This window comes from Armigeres subalbatus, chromosome 1 (assembly GCF_024139115.2).
Source record: "Armigeres subalbatus isolate Guangzhou_Male chromosome 1, GZ_Asu_2, whole genome shotgun sequence".
In the NCBI taxonomy this organism is placed as follows: Eukaryota; Metazoa; Arthropoda; class Insecta; order Diptera; family Culicidae; genus Armigeres; species Armigeres subalbatus.
Genome location: NC_085139.1, coordinates 267,373,016 through 267,400,642, shown reverse-complemented (window position 1 = coordinate 267,400,642; position 27,627 = coordinate 267,373,016). Strand labels below are relative to the sequence as shown.

The 27,627-nt window shown below is 41.3% G+C and overlaps 1 protein-coding gene across 1 annotated transcript; it reads left to right on the top strand.

Annotated features, from left to right (window-relative positions):
• The first annotated feature begins 169 nt into the window (after positions 1-169).
• LOC134207416 (acetylcholine receptor subunit beta-like 1) lies at positions 170-14,584 on the top strand. Its single transcript, XM_062683141.1, has 5 exons — positions 170-580; positions 771-907; positions 966-1,120; positions 1,180-2,221; positions 13,204-14,584. The coding sequence occupies exons 1-5, from the start codon at positions 520-522 to the stop codon at positions 13,366-13,368; spliced, it is 1,560 nt and encodes a 519-aa protein (XP_062539125.1). The 5' UTR covers positions 170-519; the 3' UTR covers positions 13,369-14,584.
• The last annotated feature ends 13,043 nt before the right edge of the window (positions 14,585-27,627 follow it).

The window sequence follows — 27,627 nt, the reverse complement described above, 5'->3', positions numbered from 1 at the left end:
GTAAAGATACCAAAATGACACGTGCCGTTACTCAAGATCCAAAGAACGCAATTCTCTCCCAAAATAATTCGCCAACAGGATAACAGAGCGAACTCCGCATAGCAAGAGAAATAAAAAGGAGCTCACCATACGACGAAAAATCGATATCATCACCCGAAATTTACTTTGTCAAAAAGTTGCAACCTAGTCACTGCTGCTGCGTAACGGAACGGCGAGTGTTCGCGAGTTTCTACAAAATTTAGCCACGGTTGAGGTCGATTTTGACGCCTAAAAGTAGACTGCACTTCGTTTAATAATTTGTGCATCGGTTCGACTCGAATTCTAACGAATAATGCTTAGATAATCTCCGTAGCAGTGGAATCTGTTTTGTTTCTTCCCATCACATAGCACCAACCAACGAAGGCGTTTCCCCGTTTAATCGGTCTGTACTGCACAGGGCTTCCCGAGAGAAAATAGGGATATCATGTTTGAAAAACGTGTTTGAATATTGCATAAGTTCAGGCAGCTGCAGAAAACGCGATGAGGTTCAAACAGTTTCTGCTATCGCTAACGATAGCAGTTCAATATTATTTTGGAATTGGTGAGTTGCCACATCCGAATTGAGTATCCTTTCAAAAATGGATTGGATGCTGTTGGGAGGTGCAGAAAATCGATAACTCTCTTACATCCACTGATGGGTGGTTGGGTTTCTCTCACACCACAGCACCGTCTTCGATAACCAAAACATCAATGAAATTGAACGTGATTTTAAATATTTTTTTTCTAAACAGCAAACGGTTCCGAAGATGAGGAACGTTTGGTGCGAGATCTTTTTCGCGGGTACAACAAACTGATCCGACCCGTCCAAAATATGACTCAGAAGGTGGACGTACGCTTCGGGTTGGCTTTCGTGCAGTTGATCAACGTTGTAAGTGCTCTTTAAATCTTGGTTTAGAAAATGTATTGCAAAGAACAACTAATTGCAGAACGAGAAGAATCAAATCATGAAGTCCAACGTGTGGTTACGATTGGTGTGGAGCGACTACCAACTTCAGTGGGACGAGGCCGATTATGGTGGCATAGGCGTGCTACGTCTTCCCCCGGATAAGGTCTGGAAGCCGGATATAGTGTTGTTCAACAAGTAAGCATACGAGATTCGTATCCTGATCTATGATTCAAGCCGCGTTCTATTTATTCCAGTGCCGACGGTAACTACGAAGTGAGATACAAATCCAACGTGCTAATCTATCCTAACGGGGAAGTCCTGTGGGTACCGCCGGCCATCTATCAGAGTTCCTGTACGATCGATGTCACTTACTTCCCATTCGATCAGCAAACGTGCATCATGAAGTTCGGTTCGTGGACATTCAACGGTGATCAGGTTTCACTCGCGCTCTACAACAACAAGAACTTCGTCGATCTGTCCGATTACTGGAAGTCCGGTACGTGGGATATCATCGAAGTTCCGGCCTATCTAAACGTATACGAGGGCAACCCTACCGAAACGGACATCACCTTCTACATCATCATCCGCCGGAAGACCCTGTTCTACACCGTCAACTTGATTCTGCCAACCGTGCTGATTTCGTTCCTTTGCGTACTGGTGTTCTATCTACCGGCCGAAGCCGGCGAGAAAGTAACCTTAGGCATTAGTATTCTGCTGTCACTGGTTGTGTTCCTGTTGTTGGTATCGAAAATTTTGCCACCGACCTCGCTCGTACTGCCACTGATTGCCAAGTATTTGCTCTTCACCTTCATCATGAACACCGTATCCATCCTGGTGACGGTCATCATCATCAACTGGAACTTCCGAGGGCCGCGCACCCACCGGATGCCGATGTGGATCCGGTCCGTCTTCCTGCACTACCTGCCAGCCATGTTGCTCATGAAGCGCCCCCGAAAAACCCGGCTCCGGTGGATGATGGAAATGCCCGGCATGAGTATGCCACCGCAGCCGCACACCCATCCGTCGTACGGTTCGCCGGCGGAAGTTCCGAAACACATCAGCGCGCTCGGCGGCAAGCAATCCAAGATGGACGTGATGGAGCTGTCCGATTTGCACCATCCGAACTGCAAAATGAACCGCAAGATGAACAGCGGCGATATCGGCCTGGGAGCGGACTCGTGCCGCCGGGAGAGCGAGAGCTCGGACTCGATTCTGCTGTCGCCGGAAGCGAGCAAGGCCACCGAAGCGGTCGAGTTCATCGCCGAGCATCTGCGGAACGAGGATCTGTACATTCAGGTGAGTCGGAAAGGGTTGGGAATTTTATTCCAAACTTATTCAAATATTTACCGGAAAAATATTTGACTTCATCCGGAAGACATTTACACTTTTTCGAGCAGTAGATCAGACTTCACTTCAATATAAAGGGATTTAAATTTCATCCGGAAGTCATAATGACTTTTTTCGGAAATATTTCTGAAATTCTCCAAATTTAATTCAGACTAACCTCTACAAAAGTTCTCAAATTTTCTTCGAATCTTCTTCAGATTTTTCCCAAAAGGCTTCAGACCTGCCCAGGAAATAATTTTGATTTTTTCGGAAGGTATTTAGATTCCTACCAGAAACAATTCAAAACTTTCCAAAAGCAATTCAGACTTCTTCTGTGTGCTTCAGTGTTTCTGCTCTCCTCCAGAAGGGTCTCAGACTTCGTCCATTAATGATTTTTCTGTATCTTCTTCTTCTTCGATAGTTATTTGAACGTAAATTGAAAGTAATATCAAATATCCCCGGAAGAGATTCAAACCTTACCATGAGTCAAATTACCTCCAAAAACCGAATCAGATTTCCCTAGGAAGTTATTCAGCCCTTCCGTGGGAGTAATTCATACTTCTTCCGCAAATTCGTCAGACATCCCCAAGAAGAGTTTCAGAGTTCCTCCGAAAGTGATTTAGATTTTACCCGGGTGTGATTCAGAATTCATTCGAAAGTGCTTTAGAATTCCGCTAGATGAGTTCCTCCGGAAGAGATTAAGACATCAGACCGGAAATTTATACGACTTCCTCCGGAAGCGATTCGGAGTTCCTCTGAAAGTGAATCAGACTTGTACCGGAAATGATTCACACTTTATCGGAAGTATCTCGGACTTTCTCCGGAAGTAATTCAGACTTCATCCGAAATTGCTTCGGAATTCTTTCTGAAGTAATTCCAAAAACTTTCCCAGGAAATGACAAATTGCCAACCTTCGAAAGTTAAAGTTAGCAAGACTTACTCCAAAAGTGATTCATATTTCCTAAGGCAGTGATTCTAATTTTTTTCGAAAGTGATTCTTTGGGAACAAATTAAGACTTCTAAACGAAGTGGTTCAGATTTCTTGCAGATAGTATTTCTGACTTCCCAAGGAAGTAAATCATACTGCTACAAGGAATGAAATAAGAATAGAGAATGAAGAAGGAAAAGGGGAGAACAAAGTAAAAGGTAAAAGGTAAAGGAAGATGGAACAACGAAGAAAGGAGGAATACAGAAGGAATTGAAGAGAACGAAGGAGGAAGCAGAAAAAAAAGGAGCAGGAAAAACGAACAAGGAAAAAGCAGAAATAGAGATGGTAAAATAAGGTGGGAGAATGAGGAAAAAAGAATAAAGAAGGAAGAAAAATGAAAGACGGAAAAAGGAAGCAAAAAAGAAGTAGAACGAAAAACCCAGAAGAAGCGAAAAATAAAAATAAAAAGAAGATGGAACAATAAAGAAGGTAGAAAGGGAAAAGTGAAAGAAGGAGAAAGAAAACGGAAAAAGATAGATGAAAGAATGAAGAAGAAATTTAAGAGAACAAATACAGAAGGAGTAAAAAAGAAGGAGAAGAAAGGAACAAGAAAGGAGCAAAAATGAAGATGGGAAAAGGAAGATGGAAGAAGAGGAAGAAGGAAAGAAGGATTCCGAAAGATGGAAAAAGGAAGAAAAAACAGAAAAAGGAACACTAATTATTGGTTTGAGTATGTTACTTCTACGTGAAGTTAAACGATTTACAATGATATGGAAATGCTAATATCATCTTCCAAACTTATTCGTACATGTTCATGATAGAATTAGAGGCGAAATTATAGAATTGATAGTTCCGTTAGGATACGACAGGCATGAAGAATGTTTTTATATGTAGATTTGAAAGCGAGCGGAGGGCAATATTTGTGATGGCACATATCGCACGACCTTCCTTCTGCCAAGCTCGCGTATGAAGGGGGAGGGAAGAATATCAGTGTGGAAGCTGATATATCTTCACTGGCAGGAAGGAAAAAGGTAGAGGAAGCAGAAATAGGGTGTAAATAAAACAGAAGATGGAAAAAGAAGAAGAACTAACACGTCACTTTTGATTACTCACTTATCTGTTCACACCACCACAAGGAAATGGAAAAAGGAAGAAAAAAGAAGGAGAACAAAACAAGAAATAAGGGAAAGGAAGAAATGAAAAAAGATAACAAAGAAGAAAGCAAAAAGAAGGAAAAAGATGAAAATAAGAAAAAGGAAAAGGAAGATGACACACGGAAGAAAAAGAGAAAAGAACTATCTATATAAAAAGAAGCAGACAATAATTAAATAAGAAGAAAGAAAGAAGAAGGAACAAGCAAGAAGTTTTAAAGATGAAGATGAAAAAAGAAATATAAAAAAGGAAGGAACAAGAAGAAGCAAGGAAGGAAGAAAGACGGAAAAGGAAACAGAAAAACAGAAGGAATAAAGAAGACAGAAGAAGAGAAAAAAGTAAGATGGCACCAGGAAAAAGGAAGAAGGGAGAACGAAAAAGTAAAAAACATAGATGGAAGAGAGAAAAAGGAATACAAGAAAATGAAGAAGGAGAAATAAAGAAGAAGGAAGAAACACAAGGAAGCAGTAAAAATGAAGATGGAAGAAGGATGAAAACAGAAGAAAAAATACAGAAGCAGGAAGGAAAAGGTGGGAGAAAATGAAATAGGGAAGAAATTTATCTCAGAAAGAAAAAGAATAATGAAGGAATCTCACATCTGAATATTCACACCGTACTCACTTTACTTTTTTCAACACCACCTCTAACAACCATTTCTCACTACCACTTCTCACTTATCACTCATTACTTCTAATTTATCGTTTTTCAATTCTAATTTCTTACTTCTCATTACTCGCTACTCACTCCTCTTACTCCTTCTTCTTACTCCCTCTACCTTTACGCTACTTATTTCGATTCGCACTTCTCATTTCTTGAATTTTCTTTCTTCTGAATTAATTCCAATGACTTTCTTCGGGAATGCCATCCTTCGAAAGTTACCAAGACTTCCTCCAAAAGTGTTTCATATTTCCTCAGGCAGTGATTTTGATTTTTTTCGGAAGTGATTCTTTGGGAACAAATTAAGACTTCTATACGATGTGGTTCGGATTTTTTTTCAGACTGCTACAAAAAGTGATTCAGACTTTTTTCGAAAGTAAATCAGCCTACTGCAGCAGTGATTTAAGCTTCCTCCGAAAGAATTTCGGAATTAATTTGGAAATGATTCGAACTTGCATTGAAAGTCATTCCATCTTCATCCGGAAGGGTTTAACGAGCGAGAGAAGCGTGAGAAGAGAGCAACTGGAAAAGTCTTGAGTGAGTTATTTGTAGTGAAAATCGAGAAGTGGAAAGTTAGAAGTGAGTATAGTGAAAAATAAGATGTTGGAAGCTGATAGTGAGAAATGAGGAGAAAAAAGTGTAAAACGTGAAATGAGAATCGAGACTTGAAAAGTGAGTGGTGAGAAGTGAGACAGAAGGAAGAAGTGAGAAGGGTTATCCAAGAAGAAGGAAATTGGAAAAAACAAAACAGGAAGAAGCCAAAAGAAACAAGAAAAATGGGACAAGGGAAATGGAACAAGGAAGAAGAAAAAGGAAGAAATAAGAATAGAGAATAAAGATGGAAAAGGAAAGAAGAAAGAAAAAGCAAAAGGTAAAAGAAAATTAAACAAAAAAGAAAGTAAAAAGAAAGAAGAGATAAAAGAGAACGGAAGAGAAGGAAGGGAAAAGAAAGAATCAAGACTTGAAAAGTTAGTGGTGAGAAGTGAGACAGAAGGAAGAAGTAAGGGATAAGGAAGAAGTAAAATGGAAAAGAAACAAAAAAAGAAGAAGGCAAAAGGAACAAGAAAAATGGGACAAGGAAAATGGAACAAGGCAGAAGAAAAAAGGAAGAAATAAGAATAAAGAATAAAGATGGAAAAGGAAAGAAGAAAGGAAAAGGTAAAAGAAAATGAAACAAAGAAGAAAGGAAAAAGAAAGAAGGAATAAAAGAGAAAGAAGAAGGAAGAGAAAAAAAAGAAAAAGAAAGAATTGAATTATCTTTATTTGCGAGATTTTCGGCCCTATGTGCCGGTTCATCTCGCAGAAAAAGGAAAGAAAAACAGGAACAAGGAAAAATCAAAAAAAGGAGATGAATACGGAAAATGGGATAATGAAGAAGGAAAAAAGAAGAAAGACGGAAAAAGGAAGCAAAAAAGAAGAAGTAAGAAAAAGTACGAAAGAAGAAAGAAATAGGCGAAAGAAGAAGAAAAAAGGAAGATGAAATATGGAAAAAGAGGACGGCAAGAATGGAGAAAGAAAGCAAAAAAATATGGATAAAATAAGGACTCACAGCTTACTTCTAATTCCTCACTTATCTTTTTTCTCTACTACAAGCAAAAGGAACAAGAAAGAAAGAAAACGCAACAAGGAAAAATGAACAAATATGAATAGAAAATTAAGAGGAAAACAAAAAGAAGAAAAAAAGAGAGACAAAAGAAAAAGGAAGATGAAACAAGGAAGTAAGGAGAAAGAAAAAGAGAAAAGATACATCTATATTTAAAGAAGAAATAAGAGAATGAAAAAAGATGTAGAAAACAAGAAGAGATAAAAAGGGGCAAGGAAGAAGCAAAAATAAAGATGGAAAAATGGAAGATAGAAAGACGAAAGAAGAAGCAGAAAAGGGGAAGGAAGGAAGACGGAAAAAGGAAGCGGAAGACAAAAGAAATGAAAAAGACAGAAGAATAGAGAAAAAAAAGGAAGATGGAACAAGGAAAAGGGAAGAAAGAAGAAAGAAAAAGAAAACAAAGAAGGAGTAAGAAAAAAGGAAAACTAACAAGGAAGAAAAATGATGATGAGAAAAAAAGAACATGGAAGAAGGACGAAAGACGGAAAAAGGAAGAAAAAGACAGAAGCAGGAAGGCAAAAGGAGAGGAAAAATGAAATAAGGGACAACCAAAAATTAGAAAAAAAAAATAGGAATAAGGAATAATTTCTCACATCTTTTCTCACTTCCATTTCTCACTACCACTTATCACTCATTTTTTCAATTCTGATTTCTCACTTTTCCACTTCTCACTTTTTACCTCTACCCTTTCGCTACTTATTTCGCTTCGCACTTTTCATTTCTCAAATCTCTCTTCTCACTCACTTTTCACTTCAAATTTCTTTCATCACATTCCACAGTTCTAATTCCTTACATTTCACTTTTCATTTTTCATGCTCCATCTGTCACTTCCGTCACTTGTCGACCCGATTTTATCACTACCGGATTTTGTCTACCACCGACTTTATTACGTGTTCCGACTCGATTTTATCACGTCCCGATTTTGTCACCCCAAAAATATTTTAAAATATTAATCGTTCTTTTTATTTTTGTAAATAATACCACAAACAACAATATGGTTTATTATAAATCGTTTCTGAGTACCTGTCAAGGATTTTTAAGCCTTTTCGACAAGAAATAACGAGTACCGTTCACGCATTTTACCTTTCCAAGGCATAAACTGATTCATATTTGTGAAATGAATTAAAAAATTAAAATTAAAAATTTTCAGATTTTGTCAAAAAACATTTCCTGTCTCCATGTCAGATAATACCCGAAAGTGATCCAGATATCTTTCAGTAGTGAAGGAGTAATTCAAACTTTTTTCGACAGTGAACCAGATTTCTATTGGAAATGTTTTACGTTTGCTTTGGAAGTGATTCAGCCTTTTTCTTTAACTCTTTCAAACATCATCCAGAAGTGGTTCAGACTTCGTCTGGATGTAATTCAGACTTCTCCAGAAAATGATTCAGGCTTATTTCGGAAGTGATGGCTGAAGGCATTTTAAACTCATATTTTCAACGAAAGTGATAAATATTTCTATCGGAAATGATTTAGATTTTGTTTGGTAGTGTTTCAGACTTCCTTCTAAGGAAGATCCATTAATTACGTAACACAAAAATTGGCCTTTTTCAAACCCCTTCCCCCTATGTTACATTTTTTGTATGGGTTTTTTAAATTTTTTGTATGGGTTGTAATGACTCTATGGCACTACCCATAATTCCATTACCCATAATGACATTACCTCGAAGGCCACTACCCCGAATGAGTCACTACCATGAAAACCTTTACCCCAAAAGGGACACTACCCCGAATGAGCCAGTACCCCTTATTTCCTTATTTCAAGTTTATACTTCATTTCGGCGAAAAAAAAATTACTCAATAAAAGTTTATTCAGAATTCATATGAATCAACAATAGTTTGCCCTTCACCTGGAACTGTTTCAACGCAGTATAGAACTAAGTATCCAATTTTCCGCGAGCGGTAATGGCCGCCAACTTGCATGTGTTTCAGATTTGACGATTGAGGAGGTCAACTGCACCCAATGCGGTTAACTGCGGTCCACGTCAGCAAGGCTACAAAGGCAACAAGGTTGAAGTTGCTCCTTGGTCGCTATAGTAAAAGCACCGGTTTCCGGATGAAGCGTGATCCAATTCTTAGAATCTACGATTGAATGAGTGAGTGAGTAAGAGAGAGTGAGTGAGTAGGAGTGAGTTAGTGAGAGTGAGTTAGCAATGATTAATAGTGAGTGAATGAGTAAGAGTGAGTAAGAGTGGGTGAGTGAGTGGAGTGAGTGAGTAATAGAGAGTGAGTGAGTAACTGAGTAACCGAGCGAATGAGTAAGAGTGAGTGATTGAGTAAGAGCGAGTCAGTGAGTAATAGTGAGTGAGTGAGTAAGAGTGAGTGAGTGAGTTAGAGTGAGTGAGTGAGTTAGAGTGAGTGAGGCAGTAAGAATGAGTGAACGAATGAGTAAGAGGGAGAAAACGAATGAGTAAGAGTTAGTGAGTGAGTAATAGAGTGAGTGATTGAGTAAGAGCGAGTGAGTAATAGTGAGTGAGAGAATAAGAGTGAGTGAGTGAGTGAGTTAGAGTGAGTGAGGGAATAAGAATGAGTGAATGAATGAGTAAGAGTGAGTAGGCGAATGAGCAAGAGTGAGTGCGAATAAGTAAGAGTGAGTAAGAGTGAGTAAGAGTGAGTAAGAGTGAGTGAGTGAGTAAGAGTAAGTGAGTGAGTTAGAGTGAGTGAGTAATAGAGAGTGAGTGAGTGAGTCAGAGCGAGTAAGTGAGTAAGAGTGAGTGAGTAAGAGTGAGTGAGTGAGTAAGAGTGAGTGAGTAACAGAGTGAATGAATGAGTAAGAGCGAGTGAGTGAGTAAGTAAGAATGAGCTTGTGAGTAAAAGTGAGTGAGTGAGTGAGTAAGTGGAAGTGAGTAAGTGAGTAAGAATGAGTGCATGAGTAAAAGTGAGTGAGTGAGCGAGCAAGAGTAAGTAAGTGGTAAGAATGAGCGAGTAAGAGTGAGAGAGTGAGCAAGAGTGAATGAGTGAGTGAATAAGTAAGAGTGAGTGATTAAGATTAGTACTGAAATTTCTCAATTTCAATGAGAGATGTCATGCGACGTTTACATATCTGCTTCTCTCATTCTCTATAAAAACGCGAAGAATAAAAGACATGCTGCGAAAATTTCACCAATTTTTATTCCGTGCCAGGACTTCAAAAATTGCAATATCTGCTTTATTTTTGTGTTTATTGCCGCTTTCAACTTGTTGGATTCAAGAAATATGATTAATTTATCGTCCATCTTTTGACCTTGTTCAGTACTGATTGAGAGTAAGTGAGTCAGTAGGAGTGATTGAGAGATTGAGAGTAAGTGAGTGAGTAAGAGCGAGTGAGTTAGTGAGGAAGAGGTAGTGAGTGAGTAATATATTGTGTGTAGGTGAGAGAGAGCTCTGTTGGTTAAATCTTCAATGCGTTTTTCCAAGTAACTCTAACTCTTTTTTATTCTTCGCAAAGATTGTCGTTTTGGATTCATCGATATCTGTGAGTGTGAAAAATGATACTGCAAAGCTAAAGATTCGAAATGTTTTAGGGGTAATGGATTTCGGAGTAGTGTCCCATTCGGGATAATAGCATTCGGGGTACCGGCATTCGGGGTACTGGGGTGGAGCCGATTGTAACACTTTGGGCAACCCTCCTCCCCCTCTTAGCGTAATTTATGGATGCTTCCTTACAATGAATTAGTCTTCATTCGGAAAAAGTCTGATTTGCCCCGGAAATGATTCAGACCTCCTCCAAAAGCGATTCAGACTTCCTCCGGAAGGAATCAGATTTGCTCCGGAAGCGATTTAGATTTCCTTTGAAAACGATTCAGACTTCTCTCGGAAGTGATTCAGACTTCCTGCGAAAGCGATTCTGAATTCTTCTGGAAGTGTTTCAGACTTCCTTCTGAAGGAATCTAATTTGCTCCGGAAGCGATTTAGACTTCTTTCGGAAATGATTGTAGAAGAAAGTTTTAACTCAGACTTCGCCCAGTGATTCAGATTTTGTTCAGAAGACTGGGACTTAAGATTTAAACTTTGTTTGGAAATGACTCAGTCTTTCTTTGAAAGTCTTTCAAACGTCCTCCGGAAGTGATTCCGACTTCCTTCTACAGTGATCATATTTGCTCCGGAAGTACTTCAAACTTCCACCGAAATCAATTCAGACTTCCTCCCAAAAGTGTTTCAAACTTTCTTCTACGGTGAATCAGACACCCTTTGGAATAAATCAGATTTTCTCCAGAAGTGATTCAGACTTCTTCCGAAAGCGATTCAGACTTTCGTTGGAAGTGATTCTAAAAGAAAGTTTTAACTCAGACCTCCCACGAAAGTAATTTAGGTTTCAATCGAAAATAATTTACGCTTTTATGAAAACTCATATGTGAAGATGTTGATTTGAAAAATGTATTGGAGGTAACCACTTTTCTTTCGATGGGACTTCGATTCACGACCCTACAGTACGCTAGACTGGTGCTTAATCCCCGGAAATAGACAATTAACTTTGATTGAACATTTACACTTTGTTTATGTTTGCAAGTGAATTAGACTTTTTCTGTAAGTCTTTCAAACGTTCTCTGGAAATAAACTTCCTTCTACAGTGAATGAAACTTCCTTCTGGAGAAATCAGGCTTGCTTCGGAAATGATTCAGACCTCCTCCAAAAGTGACCTCCTCATAATTAGGACCTCCTCATAATTAGGACCTCTTCTGGAAGTGTTTCGAATTTCCTTTGAAAATTATTCAGACTTCCTGTGAAACCGAACTCCGAACTCAAACTCCTCCATAAACGATTCAGACTTCTTACGAAAGCGATTCTAAATTCTTCCGGAAGTGTTTCAGATTTCCTTCTGAAGGAATTAGATTTGCTCCGGAAGCGATTCAGACTTCATTCGGAAATGATTGTAGAAGAAAAGTGATTCAGATTTTGTTCAGAAGACTGGAACTTGTGATTTAGACTTTGTTTGGAAATGATTCAGTCTTTCTCTGGAAATCTTTCAAACTTCCTCCGGGAGAAATCATATTTGCATCGGAAGTGATTCAGACTTCCACCGAAAGCGGTCCAGAGTTCTTCCGAAAGCGATTCAGACTTCCTCCGCGTGTGATTCAGATTTCCTCCGAAAATGATTAGGACTTCCTCAGGAAGTGATTGAAACCTCCTGCGAAAATGATCTACACTTCATCCGGTGGTGAGACTTTCTCCGGAAAGAATCAGATTTGCTCCACAACCGATTCAGACTTTCTCCAAAACCAATTCGAATTTCTTTCAAAAGTCTGATTGTAGTGGGAAGTTTTAATTAAACTTATCCCGAAAGCGATTTAGACTTTCTTCTAAAGTGAATCAGACTTTCTTTAGAAGAAATAATATTTGCTCCAAAAGTGATTCAGAATGCAATTTAGGAGTGATTATAGAAGGAAGTTTTTACCCAGACTTACCACCAAAAGTGATTCAGATTTCTATCCAGAATAAGTAATTGATTTTAGACTTTGTTTGGAAGCGATTCAGAGTTCCTCTGGAAGTCTTTCAAACGTCCTCCAGAAATGATTCAGACTACCTTCTACAGTGAATCAAACTCAGATTGGTCCGGAAGATATTCAGAATTTCTACACAAGTGGTTCAGACTTCTCCCGGCGGTGATTCAGGCTTTCTACGGAAATAATCAAATTTGCACCGGAAGTGATTCAGACTTCCTCCGCAAGCGGTTCAGCCGGAAGTGATTTATACTTTATACGGATGTGATTGTAGAAGAAAGTTATTCAGATTTTGTTTGGAAGACTGATGGGACTAAGACTTGGTTTGGAAGTTAATTCAGGTTTTCTCTGGAAGTCTTTCAAACGTCGTCTGGAAATGATTCCGACTTCCTTCTACAATGATTCATTCTTCCATCGGAAGCGATTCTTACTTCCTGCGAATGCGATTCAGACTTCTTCCGCAAGTGAATCAGACTTCTCCCGGTGGTGATTTGGACTTTCTCCGAAAGTCATTCAAATTTTCTCCACAAGACAAGACCTCTCCCAGAAATGTTTCAGACTTCCTTCTACGGTGAATCAGACTTCCTCCGGAAAGAATCAGATTTTCGGAAGTGATTGTAGAAGGAAGATTTAACTCAGACTCCTCCCAAAAGTGGTTCAGATTTCAATAGGGAATTATTTAATCTTTTCATTTCCAAGATTCAGACTTTCAAATCACATTTGCTCCGGAGGTGATTCAGACGTACTCTGGAAGCGATTTATGCTTTCTTATATAGCGTTTCTGACATCGGCCGAAAATGATTCAGATTTCTCCTGACGGTGATTCAGACCTCCTTTGGAAGTGATTGAGATTTCCTCCGGAGCTAATTTCGACTTAAATCAGACTTCTTCAAGAAATGATTTCTTGAAATGGACTTCTTGCCTCCTGATTTAGACTTATTTCGGAATATTGTCTTCCCTCAGAAATGATTCGAAAAATCAGATTTCTCACTGTAGTAGTTCAGGCTTCGTTCAGAAGTGACTCGAAATTCCATCGGAAGCGGGATAAGCTTCCTCCGAAAGCTATTCATTCAAATGTAGTTTCATTTTATCCACTTCCCTTACTTTTAAAGCTTTGTCGCATATACTCCGCGATTCAGCAGCATAACACTATCGAATGTAATTTGAACCATATCTGATTCTTCCCGTGTAGACCCGCGAGGACTGGAAGTACGTAGCGATGGTGATCGATCGACTGCAGCTGTACATCTTCTTCATCGTAACCACTGCCGGCACGGTTGGAATTCTGATGGACGCCCCGCACATCTTCGAGTACGTCGACCAGGACCGTATCATCGAAATCTACCGGGGCAAGTAAGCAATGCGGAACGACGTGCAACCGTGTCATCGTCGTCGTCGTCTAGGTTGGAATGTTAGGTTAACATTTGCTCAAAATAAAACAAATGGGTCACTTTTTTACGTACGGTATATTGTAGTGAAGAGGATATTCGAACATGGGACGTGTCGAAATGTGTGAGCAGGATTTTAAATGTAATCGTTGATAGAAAAATTTCTGATGGTTAGCAAAAAAAACGTTAGGAAACAACCAAAATTACGTCACGCATTGAAAGATGTAGATGTAACACAAATTGAGATAAATTCATGCAAGCAATCTGGCGTGGCGTAATCAATGGATTTCCCCTTTAGTTAAATGTACGTTCTATGAAAAAACAATGTTCTTTGTTGTTTCCATTGTTTAGTTTATCACACTGTTTCTAGGCTCAATATTAGCACAAATGTTTGCGAAACGACTTTGACACTGACGTCAGTTGGAGATGCCAAATTTTGTTCTAGAAGCCAACTTAAGGCAAACCGAAAACAAAAATTTCGAGCTCACTTTTTAACTAGGATTATTTGGAGGGTCAATTTGGGTTTTCTTGATAGTCGAAATGGTTAAAACACTAACATATGATGATATCACTGAATCTAACTATTTGACGTATATTGCAATGCTAAGCCATTTCTCAGAAAAATAGGAAGGAAACGAAATTTTGACTTTGAAGATAAAAAATAAATACTGCAACGAGAAGAACTAAGCTTAACGTGAGACACTTCGATAACTTTTTTCGAAATAGTAGTACATAAACACTCGCAACAAAACACTCACACAAAGAAACAAGAGAGGCATAATGGAAAATAAACAATTATTTCAATACAATAATTAGAATACATCAAACCGCCAGAAAATGACGAAATAATAAAATAAATAACCGGATTGAAAAAAAATACTCACAATCGACAATTTCATGAAGCGGCAAATTTTGAAAGACAGGTGTTATTACTAACTACACTTAACACTAAAATTAAAATACGGATGATAAAACAAAACGCTAGCAGTAAACGATTTTTGTGCACAAAACATAAACCTAATAACGATATAAGAGCAGTATAGGGAGAATAAAACAGACAACCAATAAAGAGATAAAACAAAATTGACATTCACATAACATGTTGTATGGTAAGCATTTTTAAGAACAAGAAAACAACATCAAAAGGGGTAAAATAATAAAATTTAAACAATAGTTCGTATTTAACTTTGGAATGACTTATTTTTGAGTTTATCATATCCCTGATGAGTTATACAGCTCCGAACATCTGTCGACCAACTAAACGAGTGAGAAAGACTATTCGAGATCAATGAATGACGCTTGGAAGCCCTCCTTAACCGTGCGGTAAGACGCGCGGCTACAAAGCAAGACCATGCTGAGGGTGGCTGGGTTCGATTCCCGGTGCCGGTCGAGGCAATTTTCGGATTGGAAATTGTCTCGACTTCCCTGGGCATAAAAGTATCGTCATGATATACGAATGCAAAAATGGTAACTTGCCTTAGAAACCTCGCAGTTAATAACTGTGGAAGTGAACATAATTTATTCCTTCTGATTCCTCGTCTACATATATAGCTATATATGTAGACAAAGAATCAGAAGGAATACATTTTGGCTGTTACGCCCTTTTCAAATGTTGGTATAGTTATGTCCTAGCAATAAAAAAAGGCCACAGGCTTGATTATGCTTACTATCGCGATAAAACTCCTCAGGAGTCAGGATTGCTTACAAGATGCTCTTTCGCATTTTTTTTTCCAGCAGACTGGACGGAGTAAATACCCTAGACACAGTCTACACAGTTACTTTTTTTAATTAGGCAATCCCTTTCAAGTTCTACCTATCGAATCCTGATGGAGCAACAGCCACAGTAAAGGAAACCGCATGTAAAAAACACGTTGCTACAACCGTCTTTCGTGATAAGGATCACAGTTACTCTCCCAAACATCTATCTATCCTAAATCAGATGGATAATTCAAAGGACATTACTAGTCGAAGATTCCTATCTCTCTCTCGAAGAAACGTCTGCAGATCAACCTTCAACTAATGGAGGTATACTCGGCTTTCATCGAAGAGCCACATGCATTGCGAGAAATAATCGACGAAAAAACCCCTTCGGGTTGCATTTCCTACTATCTAACACGTCACAGTGTAAATCAAACTGCGCACAATCACGTCTCCAATAAGCCTTGTGAGCAAAAGCGTAGGATTGCCAATCCGGAGATTTATTTATTTATTACCAGACTAAGGCCGGAGTGGCCTGTGCAATACATAAAAGTCTTTTCCATTCAGCTCGGTCCATGACTGCACTTCGCCAACCACGCAGTCTGCGGAGGGTCCGCAAATCGTTCTCCACCTGATCGACCCACCTTGCCCGCTGAGCACCTCGCCTTCTTGTTCCCGTCGGATCGTTGTCGAGAACCATTTTCACCGGATTACTGTCCGACATTCTGGCTACGTTCCCGGTCCACCGCAGTCTTCCGATTTTCGCGGTGTGAACGATGGATGGTTCTCGCAACAGCTGATGCAACTCGTGGTTCATTCGCCTCCTCCACGTACCGTCCGCCATCTACACCCCACCATAGATGGTACCCAACACTTTTCTTTCGAAAACTCCCAGTGCGCGTTGGTCCATCGTCCAGGTCTCGTGTCCGTAGAGAACTACCGGCCTAATAAGCGTTTTGTAGATAGTCAGTTTGATACGGCGATGAACTCTATTCGATCACATTAGTCCAAAGTACGTACGATTTCCAGCCACTATGCGTCTCCGAATTTCTCTGCTGGTATCGTTATCGGCGGTCACCAGTGAGCCCAAGTACACGAATTCTTCAACTATCTCGATTTCGTCACCACCGATAGAAACTCGTGGTGGGTGGCTTACATTGACCTCTCTTGAGCCTCTTCCTATCATGTACTTCGTCTTCGACGTGTTGATGACTAGTCCAATCCGTTTAGCTTCGCTTTTCAGTCTGATGTAGGCTTCCTCCATCCTCTCAAAGTTACGTGCCATGATATTAATGTCGTCGGCTAAGCCAAATAAGTGGACGGACTTCGTGAAAATCGTACCACTCGTGCCAATCCCTGCCCTTCGTATTACTCCCTCCAAAGCGATGTTGAATAGCAGGTACGAAAGATCATCAGCTTGCCGTAACCCTCTGCGCGTTTCGAAGGGACTCGATAGTGCCCTAAAACTCAAATTACGCACATCACCCGATCCATCGTCGCCTTGATCAACCGTATCAGTTTATCCGGAAATCCGTTTTCGTGCATTAACTGCCATAGCTGGTCCCGATCGATTGTATCATATGCGACTTTGAAGTCGATAAATAGATGATGTGTGGGCGTGTTGTATTCGCGGCATTTCTGCAATACCTGACGTATGGCGAACACCTGTTTTGTGGTAGAGCGTTCACCCATAAATCCCGCCTGGTACTGCCCCACGAACTCTCTTGCAATTGGTGTTAGTCGTCGGCATCAAATTTGGGAGAGTACCTTGTAGGCGGCGTTCAGCAATGTGATTGCGCGGTAGTTGCTACAATCCAACTTATCGCCCTTTTTGTAGATGGGACACACGACACCTTCCATCCACTCCTGCGGCAGGGCCTCATCCTCCCAAACCTTGGTAATCACCCAGTGCAGCGCTCTAGCCAGTGCTTCACCACCGTGTTTAAACAGCTCTCCTGGTAGTTGGTCAACTCCAGGGGCTTTGTTGTTTTTCAGCCGGCCGATCTCCTCCTGGATTTCCTGGAGATCCGGAGCCGGTAGAATTATGTCCTGCGCGCGTTCCCCCAGGTCCATCACCATACCGCCATCTTCATCTGCCACATCGCCATTCAGGTGCTCTTCGTAGTGCTGCCACCACCTTTGGATCACCTCACGCTCGTTCGTAAGAAGGTTCCCGTTTATGTCCTTACACATATCAGGCTGTGGCACGTGGCCCTTACGTGAACGGTTCAACTTCTCATAGAACTTTCGTGTGTTATTAGCGCGGTACAGTTGCTCCATCTCTTCACGGTCTCGATCTTCCTGCTGACGCTTTTTCCTCCGGAAAATCGAGTTTTGTCTGTTCCGCGCCTGTTTATATCGTGCCTCGTTCGCCCTCGTGCGGTGTTGCAGCAATCTCGCCCATGCTGCATTCTTCTCTTCTACTAACTGCTCACATTCGTCGTCATACCAGTCGTTTCTCTGATCCGGGGGCACCGTGCCAAGTGCAGCGGTTGCGGTGCTACCAATGGCGGATCGAATATCTCTCCAGCCATCTTCAAGAGACGCTGCGCCTAGCTGCTCTTCCGTTGGGAGTGCCACTTCCAGCTACTGCGCGTAGTCTTGGGCTAGTCTACCGTCTTGTAGCAGCCCAATATTATGCCGCGGCGTCCGACTTCGACGCGTGTTGTACACCGTCGAGAGTTATGGGCGCAGGCATACTGCAACGAGGTAGTGGTCGGATTCAATATTCGCACTGCGGTAAGTGCGGACGTTCTTGATGTCGGAGAAGAATTTACCGTCGATTAGAACGTGGTCAACTTGGTTTTCCGTTACTTGATTAAGTGATTTCCATGTGGCCTTGTGGATATTCTTGCGGGGGGAAGAAAGTGCTTCGGACTACCATTCCGAGGGAGGCTGCAAAGTTCATGCATCGTTGGCCGTTGTCATTCGATACGGTATGCAGACTATCCGGTCCGATGACCGGTCTATACATTTCCTCCCTTCCTGCCTGAGCTTTCATGTCACCGATGACGATTTTGACGTCCCGCAGTGGGCATCCATCGTATGTCTGCTCCAGCTGTGCATAGAACGCTTCTTTCTCGTCGTCGAGTCTCCCTTCGTGTGGGCAGTGCACGTTGATGATGCTATAGTTGAAGAAACGGCCTTTTATCCTCAGCTTGCACATCCTTGCGTTGATTGGCTGCCACCCAATCACGCGTTGGCGCATCTTACCCAGCACTTTGAAGCCGGTTCCCAGCTCGTTGGTGGTGCCACAGCTTTGGTGTTATCTTCTATGTCGTTCGTAATGGTTGTTTTTAAAGGCGGCTTATTGGGCCTGCGCAAACCTCCTGTCTCGTCGGAGGGCCGTCGTGTCAGGGCTGTTTAGCGTCCCACCTAACACCAGGACTTGGGCTTTTTTTTAATCTTTCGTTTATTTTGAAGGCTCAATTGCCGTGAAGCGTTACGGAGCCGAAATCAAGTTTAACAATTTCTTAAATCTTATACATAATATTAGTTTTGGGGAACCGAAAGACTCGCGGTTTGGTCGAGGTTAGGGAATACAATAATATAGTAGAAAAGGAAGGGAATTTAGGGTGCTTAAGTAATTACGATGCTGATGTTCACTTTCATTGACATTCTTGGCGATGATTCACATCTGTTACGGGACAAACATTTTTTTGGGAGACAGCAATGAGAGGAAGACATACGAAAGGGGTCAACGACAGACATTGAAATGAACAACAAGGAAGACATTCGATATGGGGAACGACAGACAAGGGGGTGGGCAGACTAAGATCACAATCTTACATCAGCAACATTCACAAATTGGTGGATGAGGGAACTGTATTCGAGATCAAGGCCCGCCAACACTTCTCTAATAGGCTTTGGTTGTTTTCCTCGGACCCGGAGATGTTCAGTTAATGCAGATCTGGGGCCGCGATTCTCCTCGCACGCCCACACGACATGATCAATGTCCTGATAATCCTCGCCGCAAACACAGAGATTGCTTTCCGAGAGCCCCACTCTGAAAAGATGTACATTTAAAGTGTAGTGATTGGACATTAGACGACACATGGTTCGAATAAAGTCTCGTCCTATATTCAATTTCGTCCTATATTCAACTTCGACACCTGCGGGCGAATTGAATACAGTCATCTACCCAGCTCCCCATTTGTCCATTTCTGCTGCCAGCTGATCAAGGTTTCATGACGAACTAATGAGAAAAAATCATCGAAGGTGATTTGCCGATCGTAAATATCACCTTCCATAGCGCCCACCTTAGCCAAAGAGTCCGCTTTCTCATTTCCCGGGATCGAGCAATGAGAAGGGACCCAAGCCATGGTGATTGTGAATGACCTTTTTGATAAAGCACTCAAAGCTTTCCGTATCCCGGTTAGAAGATACGCTGAGTGCTTTACAGGTTTCATTGACCGAACAGCCTCCAGGGTACTTAGACTGCCGGTGAAGATAAAGAAGTGGTCAGAAGGTTAGCCGCGGACTGGAAGCATAAACTACCGTATTCGAGAACCGACAGAATTGTTGTTCGGTACAACGTGATAAGATCTTCGGGATGCGTTCCCCACCAAGTTCCAGTTATCGTTCGCATGAAGTTGATTCTTTTCTGGCATTTTTGTGTCATATACACAATGTGCTTCCCAAAGGTGCATTTCGAGTCGAACCAGACCCCGAGGTATTTAGAAGACGCTATGAGTGATTGCCTTACCCATCAGTTGGAGCGGGATCTTTGCCGGCTCCCGTTTTTTTTTTTGAAAAGACAACCATCTCAGTTTTCTCCGGAGAGAAAGCGATACCCAGCTTTAAAGCCCATACAAATTGTCCAGAGTATCTTGCAACGGTCCTTGCAGATCAACTGCGGTTGGCCCCGAAACGGATACAGCACAATCATCTGCAAGCTGTCTTAACGAGCAATTTGGCATGAGACATTCATCAATGTCTCTGACGTAAAAATTGTAAAGAAGGGGGCTTAAACATGAGCCCTGGGGGAGACACATGTAGCTAATTCGTGAAGTTGCCGAGTCACCATGAGAAAAACTAAAACGCTTCTCTGACAGCAAATGGTACAAATAGTTGTTCAAAATTGGTGAAAGTCCACACTCGTGGAGTTTGTCGGATAAGACATCGACGCAAACTGAATCAAAAGCCCCCTTAATGTCCAAAAACACTGAGCCCATTTGCTCTTTTTTAGCGAAGGTAAGCTGAATTTCTGAAGAAAGCAACGCAAGACAATCGTTCGTTCCCTTACCCCTGCGGAAACCAAATTGTGTATCTGACAACAAACCATTCGATTCAATCCATTCGTCTAGCCGCAAGGGAATCATCTTCTCCAACAGCTTCCGAAGACAGGACAACATCGCGATGGGGCGATACGAATTGCAATCCGACGCGGGTTTTCCAGGCTTTTGGATGGCTATCACCCTCACTTGCCTCCAATCATCCGGAACAATGTTGCACTCCAGTAACTGGATGAACAAGCTCAATAGGCCTCAAGCCTCTTCACGACGTCTGGGAGGTTTTTGAGCAAATTGAACCTTAGTCTATCCATCCCTGGAGCAGAATTGTTACATGAAAGGAGAGCAAGCGAGAATTCAATCATCGAAAAGGGCCGATCCATATCATCCCTGTCAGCAAAAGCATCACGTTACACTTGCTTCACCGGCACCGAATCCGGACAAACTTTCTTCGCAAAATCGAGTATCCACCGCGACGAGCTTTCACGATCTTCGTTTACGGACGACGCGTTGCGCATTCTTCTCCCGACGGTCCACAGAGTTTTCATTGAGGTCTCGCGCGATAAACCTTCAACAAAAGTGCGCCAATATCCACGTTTCTTCACTTTGACCAGCTTCTTGAACTGGATCTCGAGCGCGATGTACCGTTTGTGAAGAACGATCGATCCGTGTTTCCGAAATTCCTCAAACGCGTTGGATTTCTCACGATAGAGCTGTAAGCACGCAGTGTACCACCACGGACTATGTGGTTTCCTACGAACCGAAGCTCCTGGCACCAGCCGGCGTTGTGCATGGAGAGCGCTGTTAATAACCAACTGAGATAGAAACTGGTACTCTTCCCGCGGTGGAAGTGTTTCTATCGACTGGATGCCATCAATGATGGCCTCCCCATATTTCCCCCAATCGATGTGCTTTGTGAGGTCATATGAGAGGTCGATAGAAGCGCATTGATTATGTCCATTGGAAATTAAAACTTCGATCGACAAATGATCACTACCATGGGAATCTTGGACCACCTTTCAAGTACAGTACAACGATAATGAGCTCGAACAAATGGAAAGATCTAGACGGCTATCTCTTGCTGGAGGAGCCACTCGTGTAACTTCTCCTGTATTCAAAATTGACATATTAAAGTCGTCGGAGAGGTCGTATATCATTGTTGAACGGTTGTCGTCGTACAGTTCCCCCCAGCCTGTTCTGTGGGAGTTAAAATCTCCCAAGAGCAACCGTGGCTCGAGCATAACCGAGCAGAAGTGCGAGAGATCTCTACGAGATATCGCGGTGTTTGGAGGAAGATATATCGAGGCGATACTGAAGTCTTTTCCTCGAATAGTCACCTGACATGCGACAGCTTCGGTGCCTGACATCGGAGCAAAATCGACTTTATAGAAGGAGTGCTGTTTTTTGATCCCTAAAAGCACCCCTCCATATGGATTTGCCCGATCGCGGCGAATGATGTTAAAATCAGGAAAATGAAGGTTTACATCTGGTGTTAGCCATGTTTCACATAATACAAAAACATCGCATTGTAATTTGATAACTAAAAATTTGAAAATATTTGATTTTAGAAGAATACTTCGACAGTAGGAAACAAATCATGTTAGCCTTATCGACGAAGTTAGCCATCGAAGGATACGAATGACTCGATGAGGAGCATTTTTAAAGCCAGCGACTTTAGGAGAGGAGTCAGAATAGGAAAAACAGTTTTGATCATGTTCTTCACGGGGTCGGAAGTATCGAAGAAGTTGAGGATGAGCTCCACGATGCCAGAAAGTGTGAACATTGGAGCGCTCGGATGTTGCTCGCTCTCTATGCTCTCTTTCTGGCTGAGAAATCGCAAAAATTGGGGCATCTGGGATTTTAGATGTCCCCGGGAGCGGTGGGAACTCTCGTTCATCCTGATGTGTAACCACAACAGTTGAACGTTTTTGAGTTGAACGTTTTTGAGTTCCACCTGCGTTTGATTTCGCCATGTTGGAATGGGGCTCACTTTGAGGCTGTTTTCTAGGCTTTTTCGAGGGACGCTGGCTTTGTTTTACTCGTTTCCTCGTTGAGCCTTTGAAAACAAAGGCCCCATTTCCAATTTCAGAGTCAGAGCTACCTTGATCGTCCAAAGGAAGAGACGAGTAGATGGTTTCAGAAACAACCGGCGAAGCGGCCTTCCGCAGCATCTCGGCGTAGCTTCGACGAGACCGCTGTTGAAGAGACCGTTTCTGGTGAATTCGCCGCTGTATGTACGTCGGACAAGCTTCAAGAGCATGTGGAGGGCCTTCGTTGCAATAGACACATTTCGGTGCCGTCTTGCACGCGCCACCCACATGCTTCTCTCCGCATGATGCACAGCGAGGTTTATTGCAGCAGTACTGAGCGGTGTGGCCCAGCTGCTTGCAATTAACACAATTCATCACCTTCGGTACATACAACCGAACAGGTAGTCGAAGTTTGCCAATCACTACGTAGTCAGGCAGCGCGGACCCGGAGAAGGTGACGCAGAAAGAATCAGACGGATAATAAACTCGCTTCTCTCCCTCCTGCGACACCGAATACATTTGTTTGCAATCCAGTATCGCAACAGGAGGCAAAGAAGCATTCTTGAAACGACCGAAACCTTGTTTCAAATCTTCGCATGTCATACTCCCCTCCGTCACCACCCCCGCGATCTCGCACGCTGCTGACGGTAAGTAAACTCTATATTCAAGAGTGAAAAGCTCACAGGTGGCAATCCCGTTGGCCTGTATGCGATCACTGACCGTTACACGGAGCTTACTGGACCCGACCATGTCAATGGTCATGACAGACGAAAATCGCTTTTCCAGATCTCTGCTGATCTGACTAATATTCAAGCGTTTGCCTTTGGGTCGAAAAAAAAAACAACATATGGCCCACTAGAGTCGGGACAGTAGGCCTTGAGGCGGAGGGTCGTGAGGGGAGAAGTACCATTATTCACTGGACTTATGGTGGTAGTGTTGCTTATTTCCATTCTACTCTGGGATGGAACACCAGAATGCAACAAAGGGTCATTGGACAGGGAATTCGACGAACCCCCACCGCCTTCGCCTTCGTGCATTGCGGAGACCAAGCGTCCCACTGCAGCGAGGCAGTTATTTAAAGAACACTTATCACAGGGAGAGAAAAAAAATAACGCAAAAATAACTATTTATCTAACAAGGAGGGGAATGGAAGAAACAAAAACTAACTGCAGCTTGAGCTTGATTGACTGCTCGTAGTTGCTACTCCATTATGACCAGGTCAGCTGTTCTTGCACAGGGAACCAACAGATGTTTGCTTGGGACTAGCACACATCTTCAATGTACAAGTACTGGTGATCTCATTTGTTAGGTCATACTGGCGCCTGCCACGTCAGAATGCAAGTCAATATAGGGAAGGGAAGGAAATGATGATGCAATCACTCGCCCACTGCAAGCTGAATATACCTCTGCACTTGCCACGAGTTCATACGGAATTTATTGGAATTTTTGGGTTAGGTTCGAGAGTCAGAGGTCCGTCTTGGTTAACGAGCAGCTAATGTGATAGATAGGAGAAAGCAACTGATGGAATTTCTAATTGGGTGTAGGAAACGAGCTTTTTAGTTCATTTCCAATTCTAGCAGATTACTGTTAGAATACTCACGTTGAAGGTATAGGAATAGTAATGGAAACGGTATGGAAGTCCGTTGGTAAAGAATAAGGAGACAACGAGGGGAAATTTCAAACACTTAGCTTTCTACTGCTGCGTCGACGGCTGCTTACGATTGCTGGAGTACGCACTAGACGATAGCACGTGGTACGACGCCCGAGGCGTATGTGTTAGTCTTCTTCTCACCAACCGCACACTGCGAACGGATGGCTTCCCGACTAGAAGAGCATAACAGAAACTGAACACAATTTTAACACACTGTGATATTTATTACGTTACCACGTTTCCTTAACCTCCTGTAGATTTCTATAAAACCATGTTACAGCCAGTTGGCCCAGTTTTATTGCAATCATTAAAACCTAATATGCGTTCCAGTTCAGAACCAACGGTTTTATAATATACTTCAAGTCTCACATAAAACATGCAACATAAAACCTCCTCTAGACTTGCTGGTTTTAAGAACCACTATATAACCATGATACAACCACTTCATGACTATGATAGAACAACAAATAAGCCGATAATGAAACAGTTGTCAACTCTCAAGTTGATTATTTGTTTATTGTTTGTACTCGAAAAAAAATAATGCTATTCTTCCTGCAATACATGGATTACATGTCAACAACAAAAATAAAAGAATTATTATCAGCCAGTTCAATAAAAGTTCATATCTGGCTTTGAGTGTTCTATGCATGTTTGAAGGCATGCCAGGGATTTTTCATGGTGAAACCATGATAAATAATCAGTATTTTAACAATGCGCTTCGTTAATTTGTTGTTATTTAGAATTTTTCAAGTTTAATTAATTGCCTTAGTTAATTACTTTAAAAATAATTTCAATGAATAACCACTTTGGTTGAACAAATAATCAAAGCATTGTTCCTAAAACTTATTAGGATGTCCATTTTTACCGTTTAAAAGGTGAAACAGAAATTTGCATTATATTTCGATTATGAAATTCATTATTTTTTTCATATCGGCGACATTTTTCGAATAAAACTTTGATTGCATAAAATGCCTCTATATAACCATCACTCCTGAACTGACCCTATCTGGGCATTTCGAACACCTAGAGGTTTTATCTTGGCCTTTTTCAAGACCATGTTACGACTAGCAAGTTTTATCTTGAAATGATATGGAAATGCTAATATCATCTTCCAAACTTGGACGTACATGTTCATGATAGCATTAGAGGCGAAAGTATAGAATTGATAGTTCCGTTAGGATACGGCAGGCATGAAGAATGTTTTTATAGAAGTCGATTTGAAAGCGAGCGAGGGCAATATTTGTGATGGCACATATCGCACGACCTTCCTTCTGCCAAGCTCCCGTATGAAGGGGAGGAAGAATATCAGTGTGGAAGCTGATATATCTCCACTGGCAAAAGGAAGGTGGTTTGACTTGCTCATATGCCATCGCGTGCGGAAGGATTTGCTATCGACGAGTACTGTCTCCAAATTTCTAATATGACATCAGCATTTAGTCGAATAGGATTTTTATTGCACAGTTCTGTTTTCTCATTGCGTCCGTCTCGTCGCAACCAACTTGGCTGCCTCGGAGAGAACAAAGCAGAGAAAGGCACTGCTGCTGTACCGTCGACCAATAACAGCTGAATTGATGGATACCTCCACCAAGGGTAGTACAAGGAAGGTCGTGTGATATGTGCCATCACAAATATTGCCCTCCGCTCGCTTTCATATCGACTTCTATAAAAACATTCTTCATGCCTGCCGTATCCTAACGGAACTATCAATTCTATACTTTCGCCTCTAATGCTATCATGAACATGTACGTCCAAGTTTGGAAGATGATATTAGCATTTCCATATCATTGTAAATCGTTTAACTTCACGTAGAAGTAACACACACGAAATCATTAATTTAGTAAGTTTTATCTTGGTCAAACCTAAAGCTTGGTAGTTTTATATATAATGACAACATGACAATGTACCTAGACAGATATAAAAAAATCATAATGCAAGTACTTTTAAAAATAAGTATTTCAATTGAAAAGCATATAGTGGCAATTGTTAAATGGTATATTTTGTGTTTTACTCGTGTTAATTTGGCAAAGCATGTATGGATTAAATACATATTTTCATACCCCTCATGAGCAAATGCTGTTTGAACAGTTTTTTCAACGACTTAAATATATAAGGGAACTGCTCCTGGATTTCAACTCATGGCTCCGATGTTCATCCCATTGAAAGCAGAGCAATGGAAAGGTATTTGATTTGTGATTTTTTTTTCAGCAGGAGTTTGCATGTTGACAAAAAGAAGCGAAGAAATTGGTGCCGTATTTCTTTACTTCCCGATAAGATGAATGTATTTTCAGTGAGTGAGATGGAGATCGGAACAGTTCCCCTACATAATTCACGACATTGACATTTCGACTGAAAACGAAATGAAAAAACTTCCGTGGGTCAAACAATTTGTGCTGAAAATTTAGTTTCTATCCATAGTAGTATCCAAGCTTCGTATTCCTATGCAGATCTTCTTCAGGAGTAAGATGTGGGTTTTATACAGGACTCTACGAAACTTGGCAGCTTTTATAAGTCTTGATCATAACCAACATATATCTTAACTGCTGGTTTTATGTCAGTTCCATTTTAGCTTTGAGGAGGAACACAGGAGCATTATAAAACCTAAAGAGCTGTGGTTTTATATTGGAATTCAAAACGTAGTTCTCAAGTACTCTTGCGGATCTAATTAAATGACAACTGAATAAAACCAAAATAAAACTTCAAGCATTTCTACATGCCGTAATAAAACCTCTATAAAACTAGCATAAATCTTCGAAGCATTGAGATTGTTACTTGGGAATGTTACCAGATATGAAAACAAGACAACAGCCGATTTTCTGTTTATTTGGCTGTTGTCTTGTTTTCCATTAGCTTACTTTTGTTCCAAATGCCCTAAAACATAAGTAAGTATATGCACAACATGTGATAGATTTAGTTCGGAAAAGGTATTGGAGGGTAGCCGCCCCTTCGTTGGGCTATGATTCCACGACCCCAGTACGCTAGACAGGTGCTTTCCCTACTAAGCTACGAAGGACCTCCGTCGTCATCCGCAGCTTAGCGAGTACTGATGAAACCAAATTCCCAGCACCGGGCCACCAGCAAGTGTGTAGAATAACCGAATATCAATCGAAACGCAACAATTTATTATTATTATCTTTATTTGTGAGGTTTTCGGCCCTGGGCCGGTTCACCTCGTAGGTACGCAACAAGGACAATCGTCGCAGTGATCAGTATCAGCAGTTTGAAGCATTCAAACTACCACGTCCTTCGAAAGGCTAGCCTTCCAACAGGGTCCGACATATGTTGGAGCCACTCTAGAACTTGTTTCTAAATCAATAATTGATTATATAATAATAATAATTGATAATTATTAGTCTCATGCAGGTACCGTAATCCGGGGGAACATTGATCATTTTTTTAATTGTTTTGTAAATATTTCCTCCGTAAGTGAAATCATGGCTTTTTTCATATTTTTGAAACGAGCTACATGTCTAACGTATGTTGTTCTGTTCAATACTTCTCTTGGCCACTAACCGTCTGCTAGAAACTGAAACTAAACCGAATAAAGAATTCGAGTATTTTTTTTCTTATCACTTACCTGGTGTATCCTTAGGGACAATTTCGGATGAATCAACTCTCGTA

Bases quoted from the DNA above. Each gene is read 5' to 3' on its own strand.
- LOC134207416 (XM_062683141.1), top strand. From the start codon at position 520: ATGAGGTTCAAACAGTTTCTGCTATCGCTAACGATAGCAGTTCAATAT. The intron at 581-770 runs GTGAGTTGCCAC...TTTTCTAAACAG, and splicing joins TCAATATTATTTTGGAATTG to CAAACGGTTCCGAAGATGAG. The intron at 2,222-13,203 runs GTGAGTCGGAAA...CTTCCCGTGTAG, and splicing joins ACGAGGATCTGTACATTCAG to ACCCGCGAGGACTGGAAGTA.